The sequence below is a fragment of the Synchiropus splendidus genome, chromosome 12 (genome assembly GCF_027744825.2).
Source record: "Synchiropus splendidus isolate RoL2022-P1 chromosome 12, RoL_Sspl_1.0, whole genome shotgun sequence".
In the NCBI taxonomy this organism is placed as follows: domain Eukaryota; kingdom Metazoa; phylum Chordata; class Actinopteri; order Syngnathiformes; family Callionymidae; genus Synchiropus; species Synchiropus splendidus.
This window is the reverse complement of record NC_071345.1, coordinates 5,647,847-5,660,313: the sequence shown is the minus strand read 5'-3', so window position 1 is coordinate 5,660,313 and position 12,467 is coordinate 5,647,847. Positions and strand designations below refer to the sequence as shown.

General features: G+C 44.0%; 2 protein-coding genes across 3 annotated transcripts; both read right to left on the bottom strand.

Moving 5' to 3' along the window:
- Positions 1-152: 152 nt before the first annotated feature.
- Positions 153-5,006, bottom strand: LOC128768274 (cholesterol 24-hydroxylase-like). Of its 2 annotated transcripts, XM_053881041.1 has the most exons (11): positions 4,861-5,006; positions 3,287-3,425; positions 3,102-3,209; positions 2,863-3,025; positions 2,746-2,796; positions 1,212-1,284; positions 1,007-1,091; positions 832-942; positions 666-754; positions 534-600; positions 153-457 (listed from the first exon to the last, which is right to left on the bottom strand). In XM_053881041.1, exons 1-11 carry the CDS (start codon positions 4,935-4,937, stop codon positions 308-310), a joined length of 1,113 nt encoding a protein of 370 aa, XP_053737016.1. In that variant the 5' UTR covers positions 4,938-5,006; the 3' UTR covers positions 153-307. The 2 variants fall into 2 exon arrangements, with proteins under 2 accessions (XP_053737016.1, XP_053737017.1); XM_053881042.1 differs by lacking the exon at positions 2,746-2,796.
- Positions 5,007-7,000: 1,994 nt separating this feature from the next.
- On the bottom strand, positions 7,001-12,346 carry LOC128768214 (cholesterol 24-hydroxylase-like). The gene is made up of 15 exons (XM_053880939.1): positions 12,060-12,346; positions 11,920-11,997; positions 11,773-11,854; positions 11,632-11,705; positions 11,481-11,567; positions 10,197-10,335; positions 10,016-10,123; positions 9,777-9,939; positions 9,653-9,718; positions 9,121-9,193; positions 8,932-9,016; positions 8,755-8,865; positions 8,259-8,347; positions 8,126-8,192; positions 7,001-8,048 (listed from the first exon to the last, which is right to left on the bottom strand). The coding sequence occupies exons 1-15, from the start codon at positions 12,206-12,208 to the stop codon at positions 7,899-7,901; spliced, it is 1,521 nt and encodes a 506-aa protein (XP_053736914.1). The 5' UTR covers positions 12,209-12,346; the 3' UTR covers positions 7,001-7,898.
- Between the last annotated feature and the right edge of the window lie 121 nt (positions 12,347-12,467).

The following is a 12,467-nucleotide window of genomic DNA, read 5'->3' as shown; positions in this document are numbered from 1 at the left end:
TCACACTGAGGTGGATATGGTTTTGTGAGCCTAAGCTTAGCAGGAAAGATTGTTTGGTGGAATTGTACCTACCTCATTTTGTCACCTCACCAGGGCTTTTGTGGTCATGACAGAAAGAATCAGCGAAGGAAAAACAGGGGCAATAGGTCACATTTTCTTTTTTATTAGATCAGTACACAGCAGCAGCACACGAGAGTTCCCCTTTACTCTGTCACAGAGATTCTTCCTGATTTCTCAATATTTACTGTAGAGCATGTGGAACATTGGTTCTACTTCACGCATCGACGGAACACAGAATGAAAGGGTCTCATTCAACCATGTCTCTGTATTTGACAAAGCAAGTGACATCGTTCTGCGGTGTGATAGTTCCAGCGTCCAAAATCCCAAACTGCTGTCCGGGTGTGAGGCTGAAGTCGAACCTCTGAATCAGCTTGGCCATCAGTACTTTCGCCTCCATCTGAAAAAAAGAAAATATGGACACAATGCTGAAACACTATGAAGAATAAGAAGTTGGTTCTTTGGTTCCCACTGACCTGAGAAAGTTGCTGCCCGATACAACTCCGTGGTCCCAGAGAGAAGGGGTAGTAGCAGTAGTAAGGCCTTCAAGAGAGTCAGTCTTTTCAAGAAACAATATAACATTTAAGTACAAAAACATTATCACTCACTTGGGAGCATCTGGATGAAACCGGTCTGGATCAAACACAAGTGGATCTTTGAAGAACTGGGCCATTCGGCCAGTCACATAAGGACTGAACTGGAATCACAAGGAGGCCATTGTTGGAACTTGAAGTCAGGATTTAACATTCCAGTGTCCAGAAAGAACCAACTCACCACGACATTGACTCCTCCAGGTATTTTGATGCCATTAATTACGAGATCCTCATTAACCCAGCGAGGAATCAACGGGCCTATTGGGTACAGTCGCAGAACCTCATCCAGAACCTGGACGTAGAACAGCCAGCTGAGTTCCACTTGCTTCAGATTCAGAGCCCTTTCACACGTGTACCTGAGTCAGGTAAACCAGCCGCCCGAGATCATCGCCGACGATCTCCTGCTTCATCCCAAGGACCTCATCCATCTCTTTTCTCAATCTGTGAAACAGAACATCGCAGCGTTTCAGTTCTCCCACAGAGGCAGCAGGGTTGGTGAGGGACTATAGCATTTCCAGAAATCTAACTGACAATACATGAGAACCGATCAGCACTTCTTACTTCTCCAGGATTTCAGGGTATCGGCCCAGCTCCCTGACACAGAAGGCCAGTTGTTTGGCTGTGGTTTCCTGCCCTGGGACAAGACAAATATTGGAGGGCGACAAGAACATGAAAAGATGATCTTCATTTATAAGTTCACGCTCCTCCGACTTAAAGTAGATCATCATCACATCCATGGTCAACACTATTTAAAGTTTGTTTCATGTTGTCCTAAACTAAACTTGTACACATATTGTAAGACAACATTTTGGATCAGACCATCGCTTTGTCCAGGACAATGATCCAAAACACACTGCATGGCATCCAAAGGGATCGAGTCAAAACTCCACCAGAGTCACTGGACTTGAATGAGTGGATCTATTAAAATAAAATAAAATAAAAATAACAGCACATTGAGCCTTTGAATTAAAATTAAAAGATACAACGGCACACCACCATTTAAAAAACGTAAGAATGGAAATAGCATGAAGAAGTCGGCTCTTGAACGTTTGTGTATGAAGTTAAAACGCCACCTTCAGTTCACACCTCGTAGCGCAATGAGTAGGTAGAGTTAACTCCAGGGGCTGGAAGTGTGTTGGAACTCTGCTGGGACTGTGGGGGAACTGTGCTGGGAGGGGGACAAATAAACTGCTCCTACTCTATATATTGTCTGTTATTCATCATTGCTCGCCATGAAGTCATCAAAGTCAGCGTGAGGCGCACTGGTCTGCAGCGACATTCAGGCTCTGTGATTCAATTCGTCCACACTGAAAACCACTTCTACTGTGAGTCAAGACATGTTGCCACGCTGGGACTGCCACAAACCACGGCCGCTTTTGGTGCGGGTCAACCACACGCAATATGTACTACTGACCCTTCTTAAAGGAGTCCACTTCAATTTAATCCTTTGATCATTTTTTATATTGCTGTTCAGTGTTTAAGTGTCGTCCATCTCTGATCCTTCACCTTCACACCTTTCATCAATCGCCAATATGACTACAACTTTCTCTGTTTCAATGCAGTTTGTTTACATTGGGTACCTCCAGCTACATCACAAGATGGCGGTGGTGTTTGCCTCAGTAACCTTAACCTTCATCTTAACTACACGTAACGTTCGTTTTACGACCGGGCTCGGTTCCGACCTAAGTCGAATGCCATTCAGTATAAACGGCGTGAGGGTTACAGGTGCTACTGTAGTGGTAGATGGCTGTGTGAGAGTGAGATGCTGGGATACTGTGCTGCCGTAACTGTCATACGCGTTGCCAGACATTGAATAAAATTTTTTTTTAAAAGCATCCGCTGGCATCCGCTCGCCGTAAGTACAGGTGGACATAAGTCGAGAAGGTTGGAAGTCGGATGTTACGTGTATGTAAACCAAATTTTAAACAAAGTTTTCATTTTTTTTGTATGAACACAATAAACCCTAGTGTTATGTATTGGTTGGATTGGTGTCAAAATGCCAGAACTAGCTTACTGACAACAATTCCCTTCCTTTGGCAGAGTACACAAAGCCTTTTTTTTAAGCCAATTCCAAGAGGTATTGACTGAATCTCACCACCAATGAAGAATGTCACGAAGTTGTCCACCATCAACTCTTCATCCTCTTCTGAAATATTAATACGTAATTTCAAATTAGCATTTTATCTCGCAAACTCTGGCGACTGATTCCGACCTTGTTCGGCATTTTTCATGATTTGAGTCAGGATGTCTTTTGGGACACTCTCATGATTCTGTATGGCCGCGCGCCTCCGTCTGATCCAGTCTTCTCCTGTTTTACGTAGAGTGCGACATGCTTCTCTCACCGACTCCACGTATGCTTTATTTGATGGTTTATACTGAAAAAAACACAGGATGTGAAACACGGCCATTGAAAGAGAGCATCAGAAAGGTCACCCAGGTGGGCGGAGCTACCTGAAAAAATGGCTCCCGAAGGTGTATGAGCGCTCCCATGAATGTCGTAAGGGCCTTAGCTAAATCGCTCTTGTTTTCAATCGTGTCTGAGTCTATATCATAAGCAACCTGGAAGAGAAAACATTTCTGGGTCTGTTGCTGTCAGTTCATGACACACAAACCTGGCCCGACTCACACCACCGCACCTTCGCGAGCACATCCAGTGTGTAAGTGTTGATCAGCTCGGTCATATTGGCCACCGAATTATTTTCCACAGCCTCATTGATTTTGCTCATGATCCTGTCTGCAAACTCATTCATGGGCTTGAGGAAACTTCTCAGGTTCCTGAAAATACAAATGTAGACGGTTAGGTACTTCCACTGACTCGGCCTTGATAAATGAGTTGTCACGTGATATGCTCAACAGGTTTGTCCCCTTGAATGACGCCCGCATCGTCTCCAGATCTCATGAGGCCGAGGTACGTCTGCTGCTGCCACAGATAGACCCCTAGTGGTGCTGGAGCCCCAGACCTTTTTCCCTACTGTTCTCCCTGCTGTAGCCCCAAATCTTTGGTCTCTGAGAGGCAGGTGTGAGAACCGTTCCCCGGCCTGCACCTTGGGCCCTCCGAGTTTCCCAGAGAAATACCCAGGACAACAAGGTCCATCCCTGTTCTTTCATCCTTCGGGAACTTGACAGTTGAGAGGAACTAACATGTGGGGAATGGGGAACTTCTGGCAGTGATGGCTGGCGGAGTGGAGATTGGTGGGAGGATCAGAGGTGCCTTACTCTACCTCAAGTCCATGAAGGGGCTCTCTAGTCCCTATTCCTGGGGACATTCAACTTAACTTACTTATACTGTTGCTCAGGCCACAAGAACCCCAAGCTGAAGGCCTTGGTCTACATCAGTCCTTCTCAAATAGTAGGGCGGCACCCCCTAGGGGGGCGCGGAGCGATGCCAGGAGGGGCGCATGTGACCTTGGGAAACATTTTTTTTTTGCCATACTAGAATAAATAGTAATTGCACATCCAGTTATTTAAATTTCAGGCAAATTGTTGAATTCTTTTCTGTTACAGACCAAAGCAGTGTTAATAAAGTTATTCTTTATTAGATGTTGATCTACATTACTTTCTTTTTTCTTTTCTTTTACGTTAACAAGGATAGAATGTTAGAGAGAGGTGGACTTTTATAGATAGAATGATAATATTTACAGAGGCGGCGGAGAGTTAAGGGGGCGTGAAAGGTTTACTTCTCTCTGAGGACGGAAAATAACTGAAAAACATTGGTTCCTATCTTGTTCTGTAATACAATATCGACTGGACATAACCTTTGGGTTATTTTGATTATTTGTTCAACAGTTATTTGTTCAGTGGATCAGAGTGATAGCACATGTCAGGTGTTTAGGAGACCAAGTCAGAGGCTAGATGGAGATGGTTTGGACACGTACAGAGGAGAGAGAGAGCCAGTACATTGGGAGGAAGATGTTGAGGTTGGAACTGCCAGGCAGAAGGTGGAGAGGAAGGCCAAAGAGGAGATTGATGGAGGTGGTGAAGGAGGACATGAGGTTTGTAGGTTTGAGAGAAGAGGAAGCAGAGGACAGGGGAGATGGAGGAAGGTGTGGCGACCCCTTAAGGGAGAAACCAAAAGAAAAAGAAGTTTAACTGTTATTTGTAAAGAAATGCCAGAAGAACAAATAGGAATGGCTCAGGCATAAACTTAACTGTTGAGTCCCTGTTACGTCATACCAAGCCTCACTGGAGAGAACAGAAAAAAGTTACTCACATGCTGCTGAACGCTGGATCCATAGACCTCCTTTGCTTATACCACAGGTCGTGATCAAGCTGGCTTGCAATCCCCATCCCTGTTAACCTTGATGACAAGATATAGCATAGCTTGAGCAGCGCGATGAGGCCAATATAAAGGTTGACCAACACACCTCTGGCCAAAGGGGCGGATCAGTCCGCTGAGCAGTAGTTTGTTTTTGTGCTGCTTAGATAACACAAGGACTTTCTGTCGACAGAAAACATACAAACAGAAATAAAGTATAAAAACAGTGTATTTGTACATAACATTTTTAACATTATATATATATATGTATTTTTTTAACCTTGGTAGTTTCGGGACAGGTGGTGAAAACCTGCACGTGGTGCAGAAAATGTACTTTGTAGACAGGTCCGTAAGTCTCCGACCTTAAATTATACAATTACAGAAAAAAGATATATAGTTTTTATCTTTATGTGGATTGAAAACTTGCTGGCTGAAAACTGCTCTACACTTACCATTCCAAAAGTTTGTCATAAATGAATCCTTTTTTCAAGATGCGCCCTACAGTGAATGTATGTCCAAAAAGGAAGCTGTTGTGAGGAGAAGTAAAAGGTGTATTTTTCACTCTGATATTGAATTCAGTTCATGACTCCGTTACTCACTTGTCCATGGGAGGTCCAGGTATGTGCGCATACTTCATGTGCAGGTATTTGATGTACCCGTAAAAACCTAGAAAACAAAAGAAAAGCCCACAGAGGAGCAGGAGGAGAACAGAAGGGATCCAGTCCAGAATGAGGGAGAAAAGTGCCATTTCGTATCCTCTCTCTGACTGAAAGGAAAGGTTTCTCCTCTTAATAAACCTCTCACGCCCATTTTATTGTCCCACTTTGGTCTCTTTCCTGGAGAAGGCAGTAACCATTTTGTTAATATTTGTTTCCCCATGATCTTCCAATCCAGCCATTAATTCACCAGGCACTGACTGTGAAGAACACGGTCTCCTGGAAGAAAGGAATGGCAGTGCCTTGCTTGAACCTAGCAAAAAAAGTCTCTTTGGACGCATGCGATTCCTTCCTTCACTTTCCAGGTCCAGGTCACCCTAGCTCCACAAGTGTTCAGAACCAAAAGTTTCTGATGCGAATCGGAAGTGACGCCAAGCCCAAAATGTTCCATCCGACCCCCCAAAAAATCATTACATTTGTACCACAGACCTGAGAGAGGTACTGCCTGATACATTGTCAACACGGTACTATATCAGCAAGGAGCCAATACCACAGTAGTAGAGAAGCCTGTGATAAGCCTTGGCGAAACAGACAGGGAAACAACCACATACAGAATGTCCACTATACGCAGCCAGGGACTGGGGAACGCAGCTGTAGAGAAGTCAAAGACTCATCCTTTCCACCTGAAATTACAGCTAACAACCTGCATGCATACCTGGTCCTCCTGAGTTTTTATTGTGATCCTGGCAGGGGAAGCAGAGGAACAGGGTGCATCCAGTCATGGTGGGATGCAGTGGCATAAAAGATCATTCTGCTATAAGACTAGTGAAGGAAGTTATTGGAGGCCAAGCGTAGAGGAGGATTGTCAAGGAACTTGCAGCCGTTGGCTACGGATGAAAGGGAAGGATACCGTATTGCCTGATCGAACTGTGGAGGCTATTTTTGAAAAGAGGGTGTATTGTGGTAAATGCCGGAAACACCCTTTAAACTTGAGGTACACCAGTGACAGTGTTGTGCTGGAACCAGCCCTTCACCAGACCGCCCGATTCCCCAAATACCCACCGCTCTCTCACCCCTCCAACCAACTGAGCAAGCTCCAATGTTGAGGTGGTGAGGGATGGTTCATCACTCAGTCCTTGTATGTGCATCTGACACGTTCATCTGGAATCTAGTCCATTAATTTGGAATGTTTTACTATGAAACCAGTCAACCTGGTGCTGTACAGTGAACCCTGATTTATCACGGGGGTTACGTTCCAAAAAGGACCTGTGGTAGGGGAAATACGTGACGTAGTCAGCTTTATTTTTTACAGTTATTATACAATACTGAACTACGTATACAATGAAACCAAAACCTGTTTTCAGGCCCAAGCATTTAAAAAAATAAAAACATAAACGTTTTCAACAATAAAATAATATTTTTAATAGTCAGTACGAGGTTGGACACATTGTGACAGGGGGAGGACAGGGGGGACAGTGGTTCCTTCTTCTCACGATGAATCATTTCTTGTGATTATGGAACGATAGACAGATGAAACATTAGACATGTCGATTGTTAACATGGGTGGCCACAGCGGAACAGAGAGCTCTGGGAGTCTGCAACAACTGGAAATCATTTAAGAAACTGTACAATGAAGCTGACCTTTCTGCTGGACTGGACCAGACACCAAATGTGGAAATCATTAAACTGTGAATGCTTTTATTTTTGTAACCTGTGCTTTTACTTTGAAACTCCAAGTCAAAACTTGACCTCCACAATGACAAAATGATGGAGATGGGCAGCTGATCCATGATGATATCTGTGAACAAGACCAAAGAGGTCTGTCTTTATTTATTTTACAATGTACATCAGCTGCAGTCAAGTAGTATTTCTTTATTATGTTATAGAATGTCATAACATACCTATCCAAGAACAAAATAAAACACAAAAATACATACAGAAATGATTTTAAAAAATAAGAAAATAACAAACAAACGAACAGAGTCTTCCGGGAAATATCTCCAAACTTCATTTCAGTTTGTTTCTGGAAGAACTGCGAGCGATAAGGGTTCTGACGAATCGCAAAACAGTAGCCGTGGTCAGGGAAGAGACGTCAAGTCGTGATCAGCGGTTCAAGATAAATGTCTCAGACTGGCATTTTAAAGGAGCGCATCAGGGTACTTTTCATTACACTTCTGGATTCTAGGATTGTTAAAAAATGATGTGATATATGCAGATACGTAGTAAGTAGTCAAAAGTATTTTTAAGTAAATGCAAAGCTATAAGATAACTTGAGTAAAAGATTGAATTTCCGTCTGCAAAGATTCGGCGTGAAGCTTTCTGGTTAGATCCGATGTGTCACATGCTGAGATTTCTATGTTTGATCAAGCACATGACTCCGCTCTTTGGCCTCAGCGTTCCGGTGTCCAGGATGTCAAAACTTTGCCCTGGAGTCAGAGTGAAGTCAAACCTCTGCAGCAGCTTGGCCATCACCACTTTGGCTTCCATCTGTCGAGTGTTTACAGCGTCATTTGTTTTTAGGTTCAAACTGAGAGTTGGGATTATTGCCACTTCGGACGCCTCACCTGCGCAAAAGTCTTCCCGAGGCAGGCGCGTGCTCCCAGAGAGAAGGGGTAGTAGCAGTAGTAAGGCCTTCAACACGACAACGTTTGATGTTTAGTTCGCAACACAAGGTGTGGGGGAAATTTTCACACTTACTTCGGGGCGTCTGGGTGAAAGCGATCTGGGTCAAACACCAGCGGATCCTTGAAGAACTTGTCCATTCTGCTGGTCACGTAAGAGCTGAACTGGATAGAAGAGAAATGTGCAACTATTTCAGTTGTAGAAGAGATTACGCTTCGAATAGTTTTGGGGCTTGAATCAAACCAAAATATCGAATCTGCTACTCTACTCAATAACTAGTGTTGTACTCGACACCACCGAACCCGAGTCAAGATGAGAGCATACAGAGATTACTCGACACAGAACAAAGGGTTTGCTCCAGTGACAGCATTTCACTTCTTGATTTATTATGAAGTTTCCTTTGAAGTTAGTAATAATTGTACGTGTCTGTATGACCAACAGACTCTAAACGCTTCTGTATTCAGTGTCAAGTTCGGTGGTCTCAACTTGTCAGGCCGGATTTGGCCCTCGAGTCTTGAGTTTGATGACAAAAGCAAGGACTTCTGACAAGTAAATAAAATGAAAAACCTACAAAAACAGCGGCCCCTGCAGGAATAGTAATCCCGTTGATGACGATATCTTGATGTATGTCTCGAGACGTGCCTGGAGCAGTCGGGTACAGCCGGAGAACCTCCTTCAGCACCTAGTGACACAGCCACACGGCGTCTTAGACCATCTGAATTTGAACCCTTCAGCTTTGATCTTCTACCTGTGAAAGGTAGACCAGCTTCCCAAGGTCATCGGGGCTTATCTCCTGTTTCATCCCAATGACATCATCCACCTCCCTTCTCACTCTGAAGGACAGTAACTGAGGTTACATCATGGAGCAGCAGCGGCAACGGGGAGACCCTGTGAAAGTCTCTGCCTGGTTTATAAATGCAAATGAAAGGCTCCGTACTTCTCCAGGATTTCAGGATGTCTCGCCAATTCCATGACACAAAAAGCCAATTGGTTGGCGGTAGTTTCCTGCCCTGTGAGGAAAAACAAATCAGAGAAGTAGCAGTAGAAGTATTTTTATTTCAGAAAAAAACAAAACAAAACACAATTAATGTCCCTCTGTCTTTGCTGTAGTGCAGCTATATATGTTCTGTGGGAGTAGATAGCAACACTATAAATGCTAAAGAATGCTGCATGCCGATGTGGACAAGTCCAGCAAGACAGAGACCCCATAAGGACTAAACTTTAAAAAAAAATCACCTTGGAAATTCGGGCAAATGTAGTCCAGTCACGAGCCCATGAGCTCAACAGCATGACAGAAATAGTGTTTTTGTTATTTTTAAGTACATGAAAACACATTTTGTTCTCTTATTACTATGTTTCCTTCCCCAAAAAACCCGACACAGTTTACTCTCCGTTATTGTTGGTGACCAAATAATAATTCAACTTGGAAACATCTTCTGTAAAAAATTATATAAAGAAGATGAACTCACCCGCAATGAAGAACGTCACAAAATTATCCAACATAAACTCATCATCTTCCTTGGTTGTGTTCTCCTCTGTAATGACAAGATCAAAGTTTGGACCCATTTTCACGGAGCAGCCGGAGCGCCTGACCTTTTCCCGCAGACTTGATGATCTGAGTGAGAATGTCCTTCGGAACGTCTTCGCCGTTTCGCATGGCCGTCTTCCGTGCATTGATCCACTGAGCTCCTGTTGTGCGCAGAAGGTGACACGCTTCCCTCACTTTCCTCATGAAGGGTCTGTTCTTTGGTTTGTACTGTAAATGCACAGGGTGACATTGTTCTTCTCCACTCATGGACATTGACTATTTTGAACCAATGCTGCTGTTTTACCGTGAAAAAAAGGTCTCTGATATAGAAAATCATCCCTTTCAGAACCATTTCAATCGCAGCGGGGAAAGGCGTGTCGCCTTGCAGGTCGAGATCCACACCAAACGCAGCCTTAAGGAGAGAAAATGAATGTCACAGGTAACAGACTGGACCAGCGGCAGAGAGAGAGAGAGAGGTAGGACACCTTTGCTATAACATCCAGCGTGACCTGGTTGAAAAGGTGCAGCATTCCGGCCTCGGACTCGCTGTCAGCGATTTCATTGAGCTTGAGCATCAGTTTCTCAGCTCGCTCATTGAAGGTGCCCATGAGTCCTCTCAGGTACCTGGGAGGGAGCATGAGGGATTATGGCAGCAGGAAATTCAGCAGTGTAAGATCTGAGGCAGGGGCGGGAAATGTGACTTCCGAAAGGGCCACACAATGAGCTGTGACTCTTTAGAGGGACCATCGTGCCAAAAGAAAGAAGGAAGAAAAACATACGCTTAAATAACAAGGACAAAACTGACCGAAAAAGGTTACATGTAAGTAATATACGAAGTGTAAAAGTCCATGAAACCTATAAAAAAAATGCTTGATTTCAGGTGCTATTTATTTCAATTTAAGCAGAGCAATGACCCAAATATCTAAGACTTTCTTTCTATTCTTGTATTTTGAGGACCACGAAATACTGGCAAAAATGGCAAATGAAAAGAAGAAAAAAGGGGAATCTTCTGAGTTATATTTACAGTGCCTGAAAACAGTTTTAGTCTGAGGGCCGAGAAAATAGAGGCAAGGTGCTGTATGTGGCCCCCGAGCCACACTTTGCCCAGGTCTGCTCAAAGGAAATGGTGGAAAAGCTTTCGTGTCACTGGCAATGAGGTCTACGGGACAGCAGGTGGCAGTAGCGTCCTGGAACTCACCTCAATGTAGGTTTACTGACACTGTTAAGACATTTATAGGATATTAGTTTAGAGTGATATGAGCTACAAATATTAACAGACAGATCATATCCATGCTCATCTCCTTGAGCAGTGGTTTATCCAGCCTTGTTCTAGGCCTCTGAACCCCAACCCTACCAGATTTGAGAGCAATATATCATTGTCTCCAATGTTTCTTTTAGTTCAGAAATACTCAGAAGGTTAGTTTTCCGCAAGATTCATCCAGTCTTCGCACAGTTTTTCTCGCATTTGATGCTGTAAATAGAAGAGTTTTGTTGGTCTCCTTCTGTGTATTGGTGAATGAGGGCAGATTTTTTTTTATTTAATGTTTGAAAAAACTGTTTATCCAGGCCCCTATACATTTCTTTTGTAATTCAATTGCACAGAATACCATTCCAGAAGCACCACCCACATCTGCCACTCCTTATGAACTTTCCCCGACATTATACTCGATGCTTATCATACTCTTTCTGCAGCAAATTCCAACAATAAGCCCAGCGCACCCCATCATTTTTTACATGTCAAAAACACAGGAAAACAAAACAGAACTCACAAGCTGCTAAATGCCGGGTCCATGATGCGTCGCTGTTTATACCAAATGTCGTGGTCCCTCACTGAAACCAGTCCATTGCCGAAGAATCTGGATCGACAGAGACGTGTGTTACACTTTGGAATGTGACCAAATGATCGGGTTTTAAAAGTACCTCACACCAAACAAGTAGAAAAGTCTGTCGTGCATCTGTTTCTCCTTGAGGAATTTGGGGTTCATTAGAATTTCCTGGGGGACAGAAGATGAAAAAAACAAGTTTAAAAAAACATTCCCAGTGGTCACAGAAGACTCTGACCTTGGTGGCTTCAGGGCAGGTGGTGAGTATAAATGTCAAATGCAGCAGATTGAGCCTGTACACAGGTCCATAGGTTTCAGACCTGCAGACACAGGTCATCGTTATGAAATGAAAACCCCTCCAAAGTTGCTCTGTATTGAACTTTACCATTGCAAAAAGGCGTCGTGGACCATCTCCTCATTCTGCATGAGCTTCAGAAGAGAAGGTCCATGTCCGAAGAGGAAGCTGAGCGCAGAGTGAAGATTGAAATCAGCGCAAATCCAGCGGAGGTGGCGCACATGCCTCACCTGTCCCTCGGAGGTCCGGGGATGTGGTCGTACTTGGCGTGAAGGTAGTGGATGTACAGGCAGAAACCAAGGAAAGCCAAGAAGGCCACAGCCAGGAGAAGCAGTAGAATGGACGGAATCCAGGTCAAAAGAGCACCGATGAGCGTCATGTTTCGATGTGAAGTCTCCACCGAGCTTCCGCTTTGCAGCAGAGTTATATTCTCTTTCACCTCCTTACAGCGATTGGTCGATTCTTTTCAGTGCAGTTCAGATCACATGGCCGCGCTCAAAGTCAGTGCAAGCGCCAACAGTCGCCGTTTTCCTTTTCTTTTATTGGGGTGACGTCACCGTGACCTGGTTTCGGGGTGGTTCCAGATCCAGGATAAGAGCAAACCTCAGCTCGAATTCTCATGCATTTCCAGGTCATGT